Consider the following 20,661-nt stretch of genomic DNA (forward strand, 5'->3'; position numbering starts at 1 on the left):
CATTAGAGCCAAATACAATCAAACAATAAAACAAAAACATCCTCACTTCAGGAACTAACAGGCACTCTAATAGGAATTGCTTTTGAACATCAGTATTGCAAAGCAATAATTTTAAAAGTATGCTGTAAACATGATAGCAGTGGTACAAAGAGCAAGATGAATATACAGAAATTATGGATAAACCTCGAATATGTTGTAAGTTAAAGAGACCATGTTTGATGGAATTGCCCAATAGAAGTCTGGCCATGCACATATGTGAAAGATGAAATCTCCAAACAACAGGAGTGAAAATCCAGTTTCTTAACCACTTGAAACCTGTGATCAACACTTAATTCTGAAAAAAGGATATCAAAACAGAGGTTAGTTGTGATTGTGAGTTAGCTCTTGTTGGTATGCATAATATGTTACCTGAATAGAAAATGTTGACTTTTTAAGCAGTAGAAAAGAACACAACATGCAAGCTCATTATTGTTACTAAGTCCTAGAAAAGTTATTTGTGCCCTTCCTTTACTCAATTTTATGTTGTTTTTTTTTTTTCACAAAGTATGGCGAAAACAAATATTCTTAAAATGACCAAATAATAAAAATAGTACAAAGTCTTCAGAATGCTAAAACACCTTTCATTACGTGTAAACTGGTGGTTGAGGTGGTGATTCTGAGTCTTAACAGTGCTTCTGTGAGAGCAGAGGAGATGCAGTTACACTGCAGCATCTTATTGGCCTCCTTTGACTACAAAGGCTGCTTATGCTTGCCAACTGCAGCCATGCCAGCTGAAGAGGTAACTGTCCCAACTTGACCCATAGCCTTCCCAGTGCCCATGCTAGAACTACAAATATCCTAGCTGATTTACTTATCTGTTTGTCCCTCTAACCTGTCTCAGTTAAAACAAGCCATGTTAGTAAGGGTTTAAACAAATCTGGTTGGTTGACTATAAAGACCTAGAAAAAAGATCACATAAGTAGAATGACCTGGCAAATCAGAGGAAAAGAAAGTCTTCAGCAAGACAGAAGTGATGAGCGATGATGCGACAGTAAATTCATTGATCAACACAGCTACAGCCGGAAGAGTTCACGGCTTTATTTAAATACTGATATAGCTGCTGGACAAACAACACCTGTGAGAAAGCTCAAGTAAATTTCTCTCATTGCTAGAAAGAGCAGACCTGGTCACCTCAGGCTGTAAGGATGTTAATGCCCAAAACTGTATCTGTCCATAACCTAATATCCTGTTTCTGTGACTGTACCAAGGAAAGACAAAAATGACAATTCACCAAAGCTGACTGATACCATCTTCTTAGAACTATGAATGTACCTGTACTAAAACTGAGAAAATAGGAATACACTTAATGCTGTATGCTGGTATTAAAATTCCTCATCCATAGACAAAAACACTCAGCACACATTTACACAGAAAGGCAAACCTTCTGATCACCCAGCTCTTGCGCTGCCTGCAACTGAGTCTCTAAACTTTCCACTTGAGATGTTATTGCTTCCTGTACTTCCTGAAAAGATTTCTGGGTGGTATTTAAGAGCCTCAGCAGCTGTTTGCTCTGATTAGGAGAAAGGTCTTGGGCATGTTCAGAAATGAAGAACTGAACATCGAATGCAGTGGACTCCAGTTGCATTTTTTTACAGCTGAGCTCTGCAGCACTGTTCTGTAAATGAAGAGAAGAAAATGACTAGCAATGAAGACAAATTCAATACAAATAAAACACAAGTATCGCCCCCTCTGTTCTTAGATCCTGTACAAAATGCTTTTGGGATACAGTTTGGCCACAGTAAATCAAAACTTTCTGTCAGAATCGTTCTGACACATTCACATACAACATTTGAATTTGTGCATGGTTTGCTTCTGGGACAGTCCATGTCCAAGTAATAAATAAGATGACCTTGAACGTCTATTTGCTCTCTCATGGATGTCTGAAAACTGGCTAACCTTCAACTCTGGTAGATTTATGGCAGGTTAGGTTTAATGTTTCTAGGTTCTAGGTCTGAAGATCCAGAAATGTTAAAATATTTACTTAAAAGCATTCCTATTCTTAACTCCACAGTGAGAAGTCCCATTTCTAGCAATGTGGCAAAATCTGCCCATAGTTACACACTGTGCGTCCCCTATGACATCACCATGCATACCAGAACCCTATTAAAGCACAGTAAAATACTGTCATTTTTATCATTCATACATACAGAGGTATATGAACTTTACTGAAAACTTGACCTGATTTGTTTCTCATTACTCATTTCATGGAGTGTGTAGTGAAGAGGCTTTTAACTCTCCTCATCTGTTCTCACATATAATTGATCTGGAAGGTAATTAAACTTCAGTAAAGATTCTGGATCTTTATTCATAAGATCCAATTTTAATCACTGAAATATTTGTATTATAAATTAGATTTCCAAAAAGGGTCACATTTATTGCAACCAATGCAAGCATAATCAATAGCTTTCTTAGTAAGACAAAAGTTTTTTTCAAGATAAAAGGCAAATCAACAAGGATTATCAAGCAGTTTTCTGAAGTAATTAGTTCCAGCTGTCTGTTTAAGTGGTAGAGGTTAAAGAGCAGGTATACAAAACCTAGCTAATAATTCATAATAAGTAGTAATGTCTATCAGAAGCACCAGCACCTACCACAAAGGATACTTACTTTAAGTAGCTGTAAACTTTTCTTCACCTCTTCTATATCATTCGTATTCACTACAAAGTCGTTCATGATTTTACTGTTTTCTGTGATCCAGTCTGAAAATCTCTGCAGCTTGCTTAAAAGTTGCTGGTGTAATACTGCAAGCTTAGACTAGAAAGGGAAGTTGTATATTTATTTATGCCCCTGGAGTCTGGTCACATTTTCTGACGTATTAGACAAACTCATACATGTATTTTTATATTAAGATAAAACAAAATAAAGCAAAACCAAATCATTTCTTTCTAGCTGAATTACCTTGGAGAAAACCAAGATAAAAACATACACCCATAAAAACATACCATTTCCAACTCAATAGCACAGACTACTTGTTTTGCTCGTTTCGAAGATGTATCACAGACCACCAGAAATGCTTCCTGCAAATAGTCGTAGCTTATCTTTAGCTCTTTAAGTTTCTCCTCAGGAATATCCCTGTGACAAAACTTTAAAAACTCTTCTGTCAACTTCATGTCCTTTTTTAGGATAATTGCAAAGGTAGCCAATCCTGATTCAAATGACTACAAAGAGAATATATACAAAACGCATTAAGTTACTACGCAAGAAAGACATTTAAATCTGAATTACTTTAATGATATTTGAAATCTCTCTCTTTTTTTTTATGAAAGGGCTTTTCCTAGCACCCATCACTGAAGTAACAAGCGTAAAGAACACTTCGCTTACCTCTAGTTGTTCCAATTCATCTTTTAGTATTTCCAGGTTGTTACTAATAGGCTGCTGGTTATCTAGGTGGCTTTTCATATCCTGAAGCACTGCCAGATGTCCTCGCATTTTCTCTGTTAACTTTACACATTGCTGTACTCCATCGACCTGAAATTTTAACAATAAAAGACGTTTTCCAAATTGACAGACTTGAAAATAAGTAATAGAAGCCCCTGTTTTCATTATAATTTATTTTAAATTTATAATTTAAATTTTCAACCATTATTCCAGTTTAATTATTCTTTCCAGCACTTGGAAGGATTCATGCGATTCCTTTAACACAGGACATGTAGCGCATCCCAGCTGTCGTTACTTACCATACTAGTGGGGGTGTCTTCTAGGACTGCTTCTTTTGTTTTGAAACAAGCCTCAGTACAGCTTTTGGACAAGCTGTTTGTCTTCCCATGCTCCTGGTCACTTTTCCAAGCAACGCCTGTGTTGTCTGCCAATGTTTTCTCTTTAGCAATTTCTGATCCAAACTCTGATTGCTCTGTTGAGAAAAGAGTACAAAGCCCATCTACTTTGCCTTTACCATCCCGTTCTGTTGTGATACCAGCAACCTGTGAGGTTGTAAGCAAACTACTTATCAGCTCCTCTAACTTGCTTATACTTTCATCTCCAGGTGAGATTTGAAAAATCTCCAGAAGTTCAGAAGTAGTAAGTTTTGGAACAGGAGTTTTCACGTCTGTTTCACCCTTCCTTTCATCTGGATCATCCATCTTTTCCTTGCAGGATCCCTGCTTCAGAATATCACGAAGGAGATCAGGACTTCTGAAATCAGGCCAAAGCAATGAAAGAGTACCGCTGTCCTTTGGCTCTGTACATGGTGTGGTAACCATTAATGCAGTTCTAACTGCACTGCTTATTTGCTTGAGATTTGACCCACTAGACGTGTCACTCCTAAGCTGGGTGCTTCTAACCGTTGCAAGTAAATTTTGCATTAAAGTTTTGGTATTGGAGTAACTTAGGGGTTCACCCTCCTGCTTGCAGTAAACATGTCCCATTTTCAATTTCCTTTGTAATATATTCTTTAAGTCTTCCATTAGTGCATCAGTCATTTCTGGCAATTGTGAAATACCTTCCTTTACTTGAAAATCTTTGCAGGGTGCAGTTTCCTTTTGTAATGACTGCATGGACATTTGACCTTTTTTGAAATCATTTCCAAGGGAAGAAGTCTCACTGGCCATGAAGTTTTCTCCCTTTGTGTTTTTCAGCGTCTCATGTTCTTTCTGGGCACCATAACTCAAGTCAGGCCCCATGCTGCTCAGAATTGCAGAATAAACATCAGTGGTATGGGTATGACTCCCAGAAGGTAGCACTTCACTCCCATCCCTTGATTCTTTGGCATCCTCAGTACTTCCTAAAGCATCTGCTGTTATTGGGGAAAATTCAGTATCATTGCTGCTCTTGTCTTCTGAAAAGTCTTTAAGAATATTGTCAGTATTTTGACACATAACTCTCCCTGTTTCTTTAGTTATGCTAATTTCCTTTGGTTTCACTGTATCTGTTGGGGGGGAAGAGTAAGTGCATTCACTTGAATGCACTTCTTCCGTATCGAGCGGAAAATCCTTTTCATTCTGTATACCCTTTTCCCCTCTTTCCCTGTCCTCAAAGCAACAGGATTCAGTTTTATCCAATTCTGAATGGCTGCCTTCTTTTGCGTCTGTTGTACATTGTTTTAAAAAAACCGAAATGTTAAAATCTCTCTTAAATTCCTCTGATTTTGCACCACCTCCAACGTCAAGCAAACCTTGATCAACATTTACTTGTTCTTTACTTGAAACAGGAGTTTCTCTACCAGCTTTAATTACTGATGCATCAAATATTTCCCCAAGGCTTTCCATCTGAATGGGACTTTTACTTAGCCCCATGATATCACATTCCTCCAAAATATTTACTCTATTTTTATTTTCTGTAAGAATTTCAAAACCTTCTCCTATTTGACCATGCTTCCTACCAGTGACTGGATGTACTTGGTCACTAAGTGATCTATCACCAGGACTCACACAAGGCATATCCACAAGGAATTTGTTGTCCATTTGGGATGAACTTTCCTTTAGTTGTTCCATACCAGCCATATAATTTAACACTTTTTCCTCTGCAAATACTGCTTCTCTCTGTCTTTGACCATGATTTGAATGTAACACTGGCATTGTACTTTCATCATCACCAGTAGCTTGCTTTGTAATTGGGAAGGCTATTACAGTAATGTCAGGTGGTGTCACAACATCATCAAGAAGCTGAGAACTTTGAACCTTAAGATGCCTTTTATTATTTTCTTCACTCCTACAGGACATCCATTTAGTGTCAAAGGTATTTTTAGACTGAACGGGCTTAGTAATATCTTGTGACATGTGTTTACTTTTGACACAAGTCCCATATTCATCTTCTGTTTCCTGCTGTCTGTCTTCTTCACTTGTACATGTAAGACTAACACATCTTTCCTCAGAAACATCTGATGCAGATTCACATTTTCCTGAAGATAGTTTCCCATTTTCATGGTTAGACTGGATTTGCGAAGTATACCCTCTCTTCCAGCCTAAAGAATAGCAATGGTCATCAATATTCTGATCATTTCCATCACTCTCTTCTTGGTCTCCTAAGGAAATTAACAGCTGGTCACCTTTGCTTATACATTGACGGCGTGAGTAAAAAACATCCATTTCTTCATCACTGTCAGGATCAGTGTCAGAGTCATCATAGCTATCATAATACTCATCATCATCTTCTTCCTCCTGTGTTCCTTCAGATTCATCCTCATAGGATTCACTTTCTGCTTTCATTTCATCTTCCTCATTTCTGTCTCCTACTTCTGCTTCATACACCTTCTGTAAAGAACAAAGGCCCCCCTCCCTTCTTCCTTCACTCTCCAGAGTAACTGTTCTTTCCAGTTCTTTCCTGTTCCCTGTTCTTTCTGTTTCCTCCTCGGGGATTCTTTCCATAGTTTCGACACTTGTAGAAGCTGTATTTACACTCTCAGGTAGACCTGTCAGATTTATATGGACAGTCTCTCCAACATCAGTTGCAAGTTCTTGAAAAGAGCTGGTTTCTTCTCTCATGGTTATTAGACCACCTCTCTCTTCTAGAAAACCTAATGGAACTGACGTTTCAGACAATTCTGGCTCTGGTGTATCATCATCCCCCAACTGCAAGGTATCAAAACCATCATCACCTTGAGGACTGTCATAGGAATCATTGTCATCAATTTGTGGAGTATCATAGACATCACTGTCACCATCATCATCAACCTGAGGTGTTTCATAGGCATCATCATCATCATCAAACTGAGAGCTGTCATCTTCAGAAGCCACCTTACCACATTCATGCTGCAAGCAGTTACTTCCAAGCTGTGGGATGCCATCACTCCCTTCTACTGATGAGTCAGAACTACTGTCACACAGCAGTAACTTGTCAAATGTAAGACTCCTTTCTTCTACTGTTAGCCTTTGTGCTATGCTGTTACTGTCCCCCACAGGTGGTCCATCATTTGTAACAGTATCACCACGCAATGAAGGCCTGCAGTGCACATCTCCAGCGTCTTCCAGACACAGCTTACTCTGCAAAACAGTACAATCCTCTGAGAATGGCCTGCCATGTACATATAGATAGTCCTCCAGGGATGGCCTATTACATACATCAGCATAGTCCTGTAGAGGTTGCTCACGATATCCATTATCTTCAAACTGTAGTGTGTCACCATAGTGACCATCCAATTCTGGATGTCTATATTCAGTATCTGCACTGATGGATGAACCAAGGCTTCTCTGAAAATCATCTTTCTTGCTGCTATCCAGCACCCTTCTGCTGTTCTCAGCTTGCAATATGTGAGGCCCATATTTTGGGCGCCTTTCCAGCTCTCTCCAGGTTTCATTATCTGACAAATCATTCACATTCAAGGAATTTTGTAAGGTTTTATCATTCCTGTTTTCATTACCCGGACTGTCTGTCATATAAATCTCTTCTTTCTCTGTTTCTGAAATAAGATTTGGACTTGAGTAATTTGAAACATATCCTTCAGTGTTTCCTGAATTTGCCTTCTGATTGTTATGCTTACGCAGTTCTGTCCACTCAGAAACCTCCAGAGGACCTCTGAGTGCATATCTGTCCATGGAATTTTGAGTGCTACTTACTATGTTTCTAAGATCTGTAGGGTTAGTTAACAACACCTCCTGTGTATATTCTGATTGCTCAGTACCAATAGCATTGCAAACATCTGGTCTACACACATGGAGATCTTCTCCCTTTGAAAATACAGAATTCGCCAAATCTTCAAAGTGATTTAATTTCCTGTTATTAGAAGTATTCTCAGCACCTGAAATATCACCCTGAACACTGCCAGCTGACTTGAGGTTAATTCCTTTTGGGCTTATGTATTTGCTATTAGACTTCATTTCTGACACATCAGCATTGTACACAGCACCATCACCTTCCAGCAACATATTGATGGCTTCTTGCAGTTGTCCATCATATAATAAAAGTCTTCCTCCAGTGTTTGCATCCATATAACTATTTATCATCAGATAAGATATGAATAATTTCTTAGCTTGATCTGAATTATGACATACAGAGTCTTCTGTGCCAGAATCTTCACGTTCGTCCTCACAATCATGAAATACAGAGGGCAGGAATTCATATGTTGATAACCATTTTACAGCATTTTTACAAGGGGACTCTAATTCTTCTACATTGGGCATTTTATCTGGTAAAGTCATGCTGGTCAAAACAGATACAGTATTGCTGTCTATTATCCCTGATTGTGCAGCCCTATCTAGACTGACTATTTCACAAGTTTCTGGAATGTAAAGGGCAACTATTTTCTGTCTATCATTTAGTATTTTGAATGCCAGCTCATTTGTTATCATCTCTTGGTGCAAAGAAGTTGATATAGGGAATATTTCACCAGTGTGAGGCCAAATCAGTCCAACAAACCCTCTCTGTGCTTCTAATACCAGCAGTGCACTGGTAGATGATATTAAGTTACATTGCACAGCTTCATCAACAGTCAAGCGCCGTCCTGAATTTGGACAAAGGATTCCACCAGTCTCAACCTGATGGGTGAGGATCCCACAAGCAGTGTCCTGATCTATCATCCCTTGTCTCATGGCCTCTTCCACAGTCATTCGCTTCCCTGAGTCAGGGTCAATTATACCTCCAGACATTAACTGAGCACCCAGGAGCCTGAACATTGTTTCCCGATCGATGAGTCCTTCATGGGCTGCCCTCAAAATAGTTATCTTCCTTCCACATTTGAACATGATTCTACCGTTTTCTTGTGGTTTCACAGGTAGGAGTCTTAACCCTGTTTGGTCATGTATTATGCTTCTATGAACCATCTGTTCAAGGGAAATCTTCTCAGCACAGTTGGGGTCTATGAGATCTTTACACATGTCTTGTCTTTCCAGAAGCTTTGCATATAATGTTGGAGGAATCAGGTTTCTCTGGAAAGCATTCTGCAAAGTCAGGTTTTCTCCAGTAGATGGCAAAATCAAGTTCCCACTTGTAAGCTGATTCTCCAGAATTTTAACAGCCAAAGGTTCTGAAATTAGACCTTGTTCTAAAGCAGATACAACTGGAAGATTTGATATTGATGATTCTGAAATGAGCTTCTTTGCGTTACTTAATTCCTGCAACTGCAACAGAGTCTGCTCATCAATTAAGGCATGAGCTTTAGCTTCTTGCAAATCATAACATACTCCTAATTCTGGAGACATTATTCCTGAAAGGATCAGCTGATTTTCGAGCAATCTAATTCCAGTTTCATAGTCAATAAAACCTTTTAAAATAGACTGAAAGACTGAAAGGACTTCTCCAGTCGTTTGGTCAATGACACCAGCAATGATTTTATTCACCTAAAAAGGAATATAAAAGAAATCTATCACTATTTTCAGACTGCCTATTTTAAATTTTCTTTTGATTTTGAATGCATGATAAGCATAAAAACATGTACTTACCAGGCCTGTAGAAATGCTGTGAATGTTAGCAGCTCAAATGCGCAAGTGATCTATGTCAGTCATTCAACAGCACACGATGTGATAAAAGATTTAAGATCAACATGCATCTGTGAAGTGAAAACCTACGCTTTGCGTACATAAACAGGGTTAGTGAAAGACAATAGAAGAAATTATTGCAGAGTGAGCAAATAGAAGATACACCTGAAAGGCAAATTTTCATGCTCTAAATGTCTGTGAAAGGTTAGAATATTCGGAAACAGTATGTGATTCAAAACAACCATGCTATTCATGTTTACAGCATACAGCACTTCTGTATATACACTCAACAATAAGGAATCAGATACTCTAGCACCAAATATTGCATTTAGTTTGCATGGAAAGCATGAAGTCAGTTTGGCAACATTATTCGAACGAATTACACAGACGCTGCCTCTATGCATATATGAGAACACTCATTTGCAACATAATTTCTGAGAATTCCATATGTAAGATTAAGATCCATTAACAAATATATTTGTAGTGTCTCAGAGCTAATCACATTATGTGCTCCCATTTTCATTTCCAGACAAATTTTAAGAAAAAATGAAAGTAAATCTCTTCTAGGACATTTCTGAGTCGTATATGGGAGAGATTAACATGTTATTTTATGGTGTCATTTTTGCAGCAGAAACATAGACTTATCTAGCAGTCAAAGAATGGCTTTTAAGAGGAGAGTTAAGAGATGAATGATTTGTTTATCTTTCTTCATGCAAGGCACACATTATTTACGAAAAAATCTGATGAGCTGAATGTTCATATGCACAGGTAAGGTCACACACAGTATTCCATAGCAAATACACAAAACCTGCAGTCAATTAAATCTCAAGTTCCTTTACACACTGTTAATTGCAGCTTCTCCTATTAAATGATCATGTGTGGTTCCAAAACCATGCAGTAAATCTCAAAAGAGACTGAAACGTAAGTTTCAGTCTTGTTACCTTTTCTTCCATCTTTTCATCACCCAGATACTGTGTTTCCTGCAGCTGCTTCAAAGCTTCATTGGATAACAAGCTGTAGCTTTCCTGGAGGGATCTGACTTGCTTTTCCATTTCATTTCTCTCTTCGTCTGTCATTCTATTAAGAAAAAAAGAAAAATTTAAAAAAGGAGATCTCTTTGGTAATTTGTAACCTGCAGGGAGTGATCTCCTTACCTTTACATAAAAAAGGGGGCTGAAATTGGTAAAAGTAGTCTGAAAAAAATATAGCCTAATTATGAATATGTTCAAGAAAGCTACAATCCACTTTTAGTCGTTCAGAAAAAGAAGTTGCATTAATCTAGAATTTATGCTGAATTATCACTGAAGTATTTAATATTTGCAAGGAGTCACGAGATACCTGAGCAATTTAATATCTCAAACAGTCTGGTTTCAGAAATAGGTGAAACAAACTTGTGACATAAGCGTCAAGTACTAGTTTACTACTAACTTGTTAATTATTTTCACTTCAAATAAAAACTACTATCTAATGGGTTTTTTTAAGCTGACCAGATATATAGAAATGTAGCCCAATTCTTGAAATAAACAAAACTGCATCACGCTTCCCAAAATGGGAAGACAAAATTCTAAAATTAAAGAAAAAACCTGACAAATTTGTATGTTTGGAACTGTAAGATGAAGATATGACTTCTTTTTAAGCAAACAGTATGTACCAATTCAATTAATTTACATTATTTCAAAAATAAAAAATGGCATACTTGTCACTGTGCTTAGCTAAAAATGACTGAGTAGTCTGCAGAGCTTCAGCTATTTGTTCTTTCTTGGTTGACATTTCATCCAGGGAAATCTGAAAAATAAACAGCCTGTGTTCAAGACTTAACTATGCATATATATAAAAAACAAACAAACAATATAGTATTTCTGTCTGGGACTAAACTCAGTGGTGTAAGAACCTGGTTTTTTTTCTTCTTTAAATACTAGCTATTCTTAGAGCAATATTATCTGCTATGAAATTGTATCAATTATATATGGATAAGTTGTCATGCTACGCCTTTTGGTTAAATAAGCTGCTTGTATTAGAAAACTACTGGATAAGACAAAAGAATTTATTTTAAAATGTTACGTGTTTGAAAATTAACCAATCATTTAAAAACACTTCTTACAGTTGGCACAGTTTAAATCAGCTTTATAAAGATATGTGTACAATGGTCATGTTCAAGAAGTTGCTCACCAATATGAGAGGTAATAACTTTTTTAAAAAAGCCATACCAGAAGGCGACAAACCTTCATGAAATTCAGTGACGGAGACAAACACAGTATCAGGAAAAAATGAATTATTTATTAATATTCTCCCTGCCATCCTTTCTGTGTCATTCCCACTAAAGCACTTGTTCTGGTGGAGGAACTTGCAAGAATTTAGTCTTTTAACTTTTCTGAGAGACTGCCTGCAGTCACTTCAGAGAAAAGCAGTGATTTTGGATAAATAAAGGCAAAGTATCATGAGGGAGTGGAGACTTCATTAGCAAGCCTGGTGTATGTTCAATGTTGGTGCTAAGAGAACTCTAGCAAGGTGCTTGGGCCCTGCATTCACCCAGGTCTTGACAGAACCAACTTTGTCCCTGTGCGCATCACATCAAAGGGCCTGAACATGGCCTTGAACAGAGTCTCCCTTTGCAATCATGACCAGCAAGCAACGCCAGCACTCATGCTGCTTGGACAGAAACTGAGAGCAAGCACTGTATGCACTACACAAGACGGTGACGTGAGCGGGCTGAGGTAGCAGGTGGGGTCATGAGCTCCACCTTGCTCAGGGAACTGGCATTGCTGCGGCTGCTGCATGTGCCCTGTCAGTACTGGCACCACCTTCTCCACGGCTACTCTCCACAGCAACCCCAAACCACTCTGTGAAATGTATTTCAGCTAACATCAGCTATCAAATCAGTAGTCTATGTGTTTCTAGAAAACTTGTCAAGGCACCTATGCTAGTCAGTGCAGACCCAAGACCAATCACCTCTGGAAGGTGACGCTACCTCTCTGGGCTGTTTCACAAAGGAAGGAAACACCCTTGGCAAATGCCCATCTCCCATAGGCTGAAGGAAGCTGAGGCGGCTAACTCACAGGTTACTCGCTGAGGGCTCAGACTGGATGGGGAAGATGCCAGCCATAGTTGTTGTGGTAAGCTGAGATGCTCTAAAGAGTTGAGCACTGCCCAACGCTGAGAAAGGTTTGCACTGTTGTCATTAACAAGGGCATACAACACCAGTGTTGAATGTATTTGCAAATCCTGATCCTATTAGTGATTTACCAATCTATACGCTCAAATCAATACAAGTTTACTTCCTCCTATACATATAGGGACAAATTCAATAACAAAACAGAACTAGTTAGACTAGTTAACTAAACAGCCTGACTAACTAGTTCTCTATGAACAAGCGATGTGCTGGAACCAGTGGCCACCAGCCTGCCCAACAGCAGGCTTTATCTATGCACACACTTCTCCAGTGGTTCTAACTGGCACCAGCACATGTGACCAAAATGAAGACACAGGAACAGACTGCCAGGAGGGCCAAAACCATGTTTGCATGACCACCCATCCAGCCCTGTAGTGAGGGGTGTGGAAAAGACACTGCTCTGTCTCTCTGCTCCTCAGTGTGCAGGTAGACCTTCACCTACTGATATCTTTCAGGTGTCACTAACCTATTTTGTGGGACAAGCCTAGCAGGGGAGCTGTTAGAAATGATGGGAAACCTCACAGATGGAAACTAATGATCAGAGTTACAACTGTACACAATGACAATGTACCTGTTAAATAGAATGGTGGCAAGATGGGCCACTCCAGCAGCCTGTGGACTAGTGCAATAATAAACGAGGGCTCAGTCCACACCTGCTGTATTCCCTAAGACAGCAGTTTTGACTATCCCATAAGAGGACCCCTCAAAATAGTTTTCTAACAGCAAATAGAAAGAAACCTGGCCCTCAGGCCCCTCCTGCCAACTCTTTCCTTGCTGGTGCCAGGGTAGAAATTACGAGACTTATTCACTGAGCTATTTCAGGACCAGAAGGCAGACCTCCAAAGTACCATCCTACCAAGATGTACTCTCCTCCTACAAAGGCTGAGTTATGGTCTGCAGGGTCTACACTTGTGCTCATTTACCCAACCCTCCACTCACAAGCAAATGTGAAATTACCTCTTTAGTAAAATGTGGATGGTGATTTGGAGGAAAAAAAGTATTTATGGAATATTTCTCATTTTAATTAATACAGAAAGCTAAAAAGAGGAAGTGATATTTTACTAAAAGGCATCTGTGTACCTGCTGCTTAGGTAAATCTGTCTTTTCAGACTTTTCTCCTTCTTCTTTGCTGAGTGTCTTGCTGAGGTTTGACACCCATTTCAGTAAATCCCCAGCTTTCTCAACATGTTCCTTCTTTTCTTCTTCCATTGACTTCTGATGAGCACCGCGAATTGTAAAAAACATGTAAATGTAAGTTGTTGGGATATTTAACATTAACGTCCCTAGAATCACAATGCTACCACAATGGCAGTATTATCACATATACATAAACTGATTTCTTTTTATTTATCACCACATGCGTTGCTGTGACACTTTGATGTAGGAACAAAAATGCCACATCATAATAGACACTAACAAAATAATTCCTCAAATGATTTGTAATTGTGATTACAGTGCTTATTCGTACACATGTACATTCATTATAAAATGATTGATACTAAGAAAAAGCATAGCTTCCCAGCCATTACTCAGCAGATAAAATCTAAACAACATTTGCATATAAAGTATCTTTGAATTGCTGCCTTTGCATTACCCTCAGGTGTGGATATGTACAGCCACAGCATAGGATATCAGTATCTTGCAATCTATGCACATGGATTACTAAATTACAATCAGGAAGAATACATTGCTTTTTTGTCTTCAGAAACAAGAACAATAAAAGTGAAAAACTGAGACGTTTCATTTTTTTCTGCACAGGAAAATATATTTCTTTTTATAGTAGTATAACCTGTTAGTAGTTTGAAATTGATCAGTACTTAAACACATTTAAGCTTTTCCATGTATCACAAGTAAAAATGAAGCCATTTTATTTGAATGGAATTTTTTTTATTGGATACGTAATTGTAATTCATTTGCCTATTAGAGCATGACGATTCTTGAAAAAATAAAGTTACCTGAAGTGAGAGAAAAAAATTAGAATATGAATAGCCCATCAAAATTAATGAATACCAGTGTGAGAAAAATTACTTATGCATACATGTTTACTGGAATGCAGATTTAACCCTTGTATACTTTATTGCCACTTTTGTAAAATAAATGGTATCTGCAAACTGATTTGTAATATTAAGTATCAGGTTACATGAAATACTGCATTGTCTTAATTTGCAAAATGGGCAATCCCTTCCAATTTTTAACATAAGAATCTGATTCTTGTCTCACCTACATCTACCCATTTTGGTCTAATGTTAACTTCACCAACCTCGGAATAACTTCTGATTTACACTACCTACATGTAGACAATGTTGGACAGGGCCTTCAGGCAAAGACTGAACACACAGGCTGCATTTTAAATTATTAATCTGCCTTAGTTTATCTCTAAATTTCAACTTGTAATAACATGTAATAGCTAATTCCAGCTTTAGTGGTTTATATTAATTAGTGATTTGTACTAAGTAGTTTTACAGCCACTCATAATTATGTTAGAAAACACCACTTAGTATTTTCCAGAAAGGCCATCATAGGTCTTTTCCTTGCCTTGAATGGGTTTTAAAGCAGGCCCCAAAAGGAGTAGTAATATCTTTGTTCCATTACGAGTTATAGTAAAGACTGGAAATTCCCGTTTTCATGGGCTGAGCTGCTTCTAACAATCGCAGCCCTGTGTGGCAATCAAAAACAGCTTTCTCTAAAGCTTCTTTGTAGGTTAACTTCTTCTTCGTTTTGGGGCATGTTAAAACTTTAACATACGATTTCTCATCTTTCATCTTTGTAGCTGTGACAGCATCAATAATACCATTCTTAATTGCATCCTCCATTGTTAATCTGGAATGAGACTTTGGATCTATCAACCCACCAGTCAGGTACTGATACTCGAGGCAGCGCATACCTGTTTCTTTGTCTATGGCATTTAAGTGCATAGCTTCAACAGCTGACATAACTGTGTTCCTTACAGGGTGAATGATCCCAGTAAAGATCAGTTCACACTGCTGGATTTGCTTGGCACAACCATCATCGATTAACTCCCTTTGCAAAGCTTCTGAAACACTGTACTTTTTCCCAGTAAATGGATCAATTATGCCTCCTGTACTAACCTGAGCTTCAAGACACCGGAGGGCAGTAACTCTATCTACCAAGTTTTTGCGTGAGGCTTTTAAAACTGGAATTCTTTCATTGGTTTCAGAGAGCCAGAACCCTGCAATAGGACTGTTTAAATCTTTATTTGGCTGTGAACTGCTAACTAAAATATCTCCAAACTCATTAGCTGTGATTAAACCCTGCTTATATTTATTGACTAATGCTCTGCTAATCCTAACCTGATTTAAGATCTCCTCAATATTGAACTGTATACCGGTTTTAAGATCTGTAAGTAAAAGAAAAGAATTCCCATCAGAGTCAAAACATGTAGACTCCTTCCAATCAAACTCCTGTTTGGAAAGCTCAAGATATGTAGCTTTATCAACACAGTTTTTTTGATAAGCCTCATATGAAGTCATTTCAGCTCCTGTTTTGATGTCTACTACAGAAATTTTATGACTTCTCTCTGGTGATGGGCTGCTTATTTTCCTTTCACCAACTGGAAGCAGAAAGCATTTACTGCATACACTGAACAAACACATTTTCAGCAAATCACAGTAGTACATAGCTTTCCTGTTATTTGGATTGTGAAAACATTTTGCATTACTAGAAGGTTCATGCAAAAATTTTAAAATTGTGTTATTAAGCAAGCCAAGCTGCACAGCGGTTTCTGGAGGTACACGAACACTTCTTACAGGATCAATGACCCCCCCACTTGCAATCTGAGCCTCAAGGATATTTTTACCTTTTTGTCTTTCTAAGAGTCGAGCTTCCATAGCCTGATACACAGAGATCACTTTCCCAGCGCAGCAATAGCCCAAAACAGCTTTCTCTGCCTGAAGCAGTCTACTCTTGAATTCATTATCTGCAAGCCCTCGAACAACTGAATCATCGACAGAGAATTTCTGACCTGTTGTGGGATCAATGATGAAACCAGTAGCTGCTTGGGCCTCTAAAAATGCCAATGCCAATGCTTTTCCTATGATCCTTCTCTTTGCTGCTGAAGCAAAAGAGAGTATCTCTTTGCTGGATTCAAGGTACAGCCCAGCTATAGCTGTAGGTTTAGTTAAAAACTTTTCAAGACTTTTCTGAACCTCTTCAATAGTTTTTTGCCCTGAATGGAGCTGCTCAACCGTAAACCTGTCTAGAAGTTTAACTTCAGTCAACTGTCTGGCAGTTACATCATGTCGGAGACCTTGAAATTTAATATCATCATATTCCTCTGTAAAATATTCCAACTGAGTAACATCATCAACAGTTTTCAAAATCTCTTCCCCTAAGAAAGGGCTCATCTTTGCAAAGTCTTCACTCCTAAACCCTTCGGATGTTTTGTATCCCTCAAACATTCTCTCTTCATTATCAAAAGTCTTGTCATTTTCTTGGTTTAATGTTGTGACTTCAACATGCATGTCATACTGCTTGTTCTTCACTATCTGTAAATAGGAATTTTTTGACACAGTGAGAAATACATCTGCAGAACTATGCTGTACATAATTCACTCCCAAATCCACCACCAGAGAAACAAAACGGAGAACTTATATTTAAGTTGGAAAGGAGAATTGCTACTAGCACTGGAGAGCAGAGAAATATATATAGCTAGAATTTTAAAGTGCATTTGCCATTTCAAATATTTATTCAATAACAGGAATACAACTAGACTAAGCAACAATAACTTTGTTTGTTACTATATGAACTCAGTGCCATTAATCAAAGCTTATTTTGACCAATAATGATACAATGGTGTATGTGAAGTCTTACTTTCAATACAAACTTTTTAAATAATGTGCTTCTTAGATATTAACAAACCTGCTACAAAGGTCTAATGAAAAGCTTTTTGTGTCATGTAAGAATGAAGGGGTTCCCTTCACCGAGATAAGAACATAAGAAACCTTAGAGAGAATACAGAATAGTGATAAAGCATAACGAAAAACAAACAAAGAAATAGAATAGCAAAAACCAGCACTAGGAAGGCAAACCCTCACAAAACTTAGTGTGTACCTCCAAGGGATGCAGTTTTACCACTCCCAATTCATGTTTCATGTCTTCTCCATGCCTAATAGTTTGCCTGGAACTGTGTAGGCTCCTGTTTGTCAATTTGTCCCTTTCAGATGTTCCAGAGATTTGGCTTGCTTTATCAAAAGTTATCTGGAACTGCGTACTCATTTCAGAAACAAACTCTGTAAAAGATTGTGGGCTTGCATCTTCTTCTAGTGACTGGTTTATTCTTGACATCTGGAACTGCACCTCTCTTGGTATGGTACCATCAGCACTCAGGTACAATGTATTGTCTTCTATTTGATCAGATTTAAAACCTGATCTCTCCTGTTTCTGCCTTAACAAAGGTGAGCTAGGTTTTGCATGTGGAGGAAGCTGTTCAAATTCTCTAGCTGTTGTGTCCCTCTGGTAATTGAAATCATTCCCTCTTCTCTCACAACTGAATTTGAAGCCAGAATCTTGGAGTTCATTATTTTGCTGAACTTCATTCTGAAACAAAAGAAACCTGTGCTCACTCTCCTTGACCTGCAGGTCCATTTTCTGTTTCAAGCTCTCAACCATGCGCTTCTGCACGTCCAATTCTTCCTCGAGTTTCCTGCACTTCTGGTGATAGTCCATTTCAGCCTGCTTCCCTTGCTGTAGCTGTTCGTGACATTTTTTAAGCCTTTCTTGTAGATCTTCCATTTGTAACTTGTACAACATGGTGTTTTCCTCAGCCATGTGCTTTTCCTGCTGAAGAGCAACACATTCTAGCTTTATGCCAGAAATGTCCTTTTCTGTCATGCTATGGGATTCCAGTAATTTTTCAGCTTTTTTCCTAAATTCTTCTGCAGAGTGTTTAAACTTAATGGATTCTTCCTGAAACAGAATCATTTTCTTGCGTGCCATTTGTTCATCCAGAGTCTTCTGATGGAGTTCATCCTGTAATTTTTTTAATTTACTACTTAGGTCTTGTATATGAGCTTGTTGTAGTTGTATCTTCTGCTCATTCACCCTCTTTTCCATACTTAGAGCATTCATTTGGGCATTTAGATTTTTAACCTCCCGGTCAATGGTCAGGGTGGAAGCACTTTGTTTATCACATTTTTGTTTATATTGACTAGCTAAGTCTTTTGTTTTTGCTAGATCAACTTCTAGGCTTTTAATTTTACATATGAATTCTTGCTCAATTATTGTTTGCTTGTGCAATTGTTCATTTGTTGTACGCAGTTGCTCTTTGAAACCATCTGCTAGGGCTTTTAATGCATCATTTTTCCTCTGAATACTTTGTTTTTCTGAAGTAATCTTCTCTGATTCAGACTGAATTTGCTTCATCTGTAGTTTTGTTTCAGTATTCCATTTATTAAGGTCCTCTATCTTTCGTTTCAATGTTTCTGACACCTGATTACTTTTGGCTAATTCATTCCTCAGCATCTGAAGTTCCTGCTGGTTTTCCTTCTCTACTTTTGTTTTTTGAAGCAACTGGTCTTGAATTTTCTTATATTGGTCTTGAAGATTATTTGCTTCTCCTTTGCATGACTGTGTTCTGTGTTCAGCTGCCAGTTTCTCTTTTTGAAGAGAACTGATTTGTGAATTTAAATGTTTGATAGTGATTTCAGTTTTTGTCTGTGATCTAGTTAATTCCTCTACTTCTCTTTTTAGCTGTGCCTTTTCTTGATGAACAGATTTCAGCTCCTCCTGGTAGTTCATCTTAATTTTCTTAAGATCTATAGCTTCTTGCATCATCTCTTCAGCTTTATCTGTGGTTCTGTGTAGCTGCTTGTCCAGTTCTTTCAACTGTTGCAAATATCCCTGCTCTACTTGGTCTTTTTCCTCCAACTTAATTTTTAGGCATTTAAGCTCACTATTGACTTTATCTAGCTTTTCTTTTAATAAACGAGACTTTTCTTCGACTGATGATTTCTGAAGCTCAATTTCATTCAGTTCATATTTCAGGTCTTTAACAGTTTTATCAGCTTTTTTGTTAGCAAGGGTTAGCTCATCTATCTTCTGTTTAAGCTCTTCTACTTTTTTGGCTTCATGTTTCTTCTGGAAACTTGTAATTTCAGAATCAGTCCTACAGTGGCTGCCTTGCCCAGCTGTGAAAGTTGGCAGAGAAGTTTCTCTAGTTAAAGAGTACCTGCCTTCAACAACCTTCCTTCTCACTTCAGTTTTCTCTTTTCCTTGCAACTTTGATAGATTCCCTTTAAATTCAAGATCTTGTTCCATTTGCTTTATCAGTTTCATAAGTTTCTCCTCTCCTTCTGTTTTTTTCTTCAGCTCCTCCATTAAGGTATTTTTTTGTTGCTCTAAATCATGAAGATTAGTATCTTTTCTTCTTAGATGCTCTTCAAGGTTTCTTCTGGTCAAGGTGCTTTCTTCTATTTGATTTCGAAAAGCACGGAGGTTTTCTTCCAGTATACTTCTTTGAGTGTCCGCCTGAAAAATGAGCTGCCTTACACACTCCAACTCCTGCTCTGCATCTGTCTTCTCTTTCTCAAGGCTCTCTAGATCTATACGACACTGCTTTGCCTCTTGCTCAGCCTTGGTCTTCTGAAGACAGATCTCTTCCATGTCCTTTTGCTGCTTCTTCCGCTCCTTTTCTGCAGCTTCCCTCACTTTAGGGAGCTCCTGTTCCACTTGGAGTTTTTCTTTCTTCATATCCTCCAACATCTCCTCAAGTGTTTTTACCTTTCCCAGAAGTTTTCTGTTCTCATCAATTGTGCTGTTTTGCTGTGCCATTAGATCTGAATATGCCTCACGCGCTGATGCCTCCTTATCCTTTAAAATCTGTAAAAGAGCAAGATGAGTTGGAATGTGCTTTTTGTAATACAGCATACAAAATGTGGTAGGCTCTTTGAAAAGCAGAGTGGAAAGTACTTACTCATATATATATGGTACGTCCAGAAAGTAGGACAAGCAGTTCCCACCACCATCACCTTCTCTTGATACGGTAACCTTCAGGAAGTTACCATTAGCCAAATATGAAACCCTTCAGAAAGATATCCACAAAGTGAAGAAGTTCTGAAGCCTCTCACTTCAGTCAGATGCCTCTTAGCGGTA

General features: G+C 38.2%; 1 protein-coding gene across 8 annotated transcripts in view; it reads right to left on the bottom strand.

Moving 5' to 3' along the window:
* DST (dystonin) overlaps positions 1-20,661 on the bottom strand; it is a 316,847-nt gene that overhangs the window by 111,657 nt on the left and 184,529 nt on the right. For 6 of the 8 annotated variants that reach the window (XM_075087006.1, XM_075087009.1, XM_075087008.1 and 3 more), the window contains 3 exons: positions 13,633-13,767; positions 11,080-11,168; positions 10,325-10,460 (listed from right to left, as the gene is read on the bottom strand). In XM_075087006.1, coding sequence (XP_074943107.1) covers positions 10,325-10,460; positions 11,080-11,168; positions 13,633-13,767 — 360 coding nt within the window. Of the gene's footprint in view, positions 1-1,420; positions 1,655-2,643; positions 2,791-2,978; positions 3,195-3,357; positions 3,505-3,713; positions 9,246-10,324; positions 10,461-11,079; positions 11,169-13,632; positions 13,768-13,805; positions 17,058-17,622; positions 20,389-20,661 lie in introns of those variants that run through there. The other 2 variants (XM_075087012.1, XM_075087011.1) reach the window with 2 other exon arrangements.

The sequence above is a fragment of the Phalacrocorax aristotelis genome, chromosome 3, assembly GCF_949628215.1.
Source record: "Phalacrocorax aristotelis chromosome 3, bGulAri2.1, whole genome shotgun sequence".
Taxonomy (NCBI): domain Eukaryota; kingdom Metazoa; phylum Chordata; class Aves; order Suliformes; family Phalacrocoracidae; genus Phalacrocorax; species Phalacrocorax aristotelis.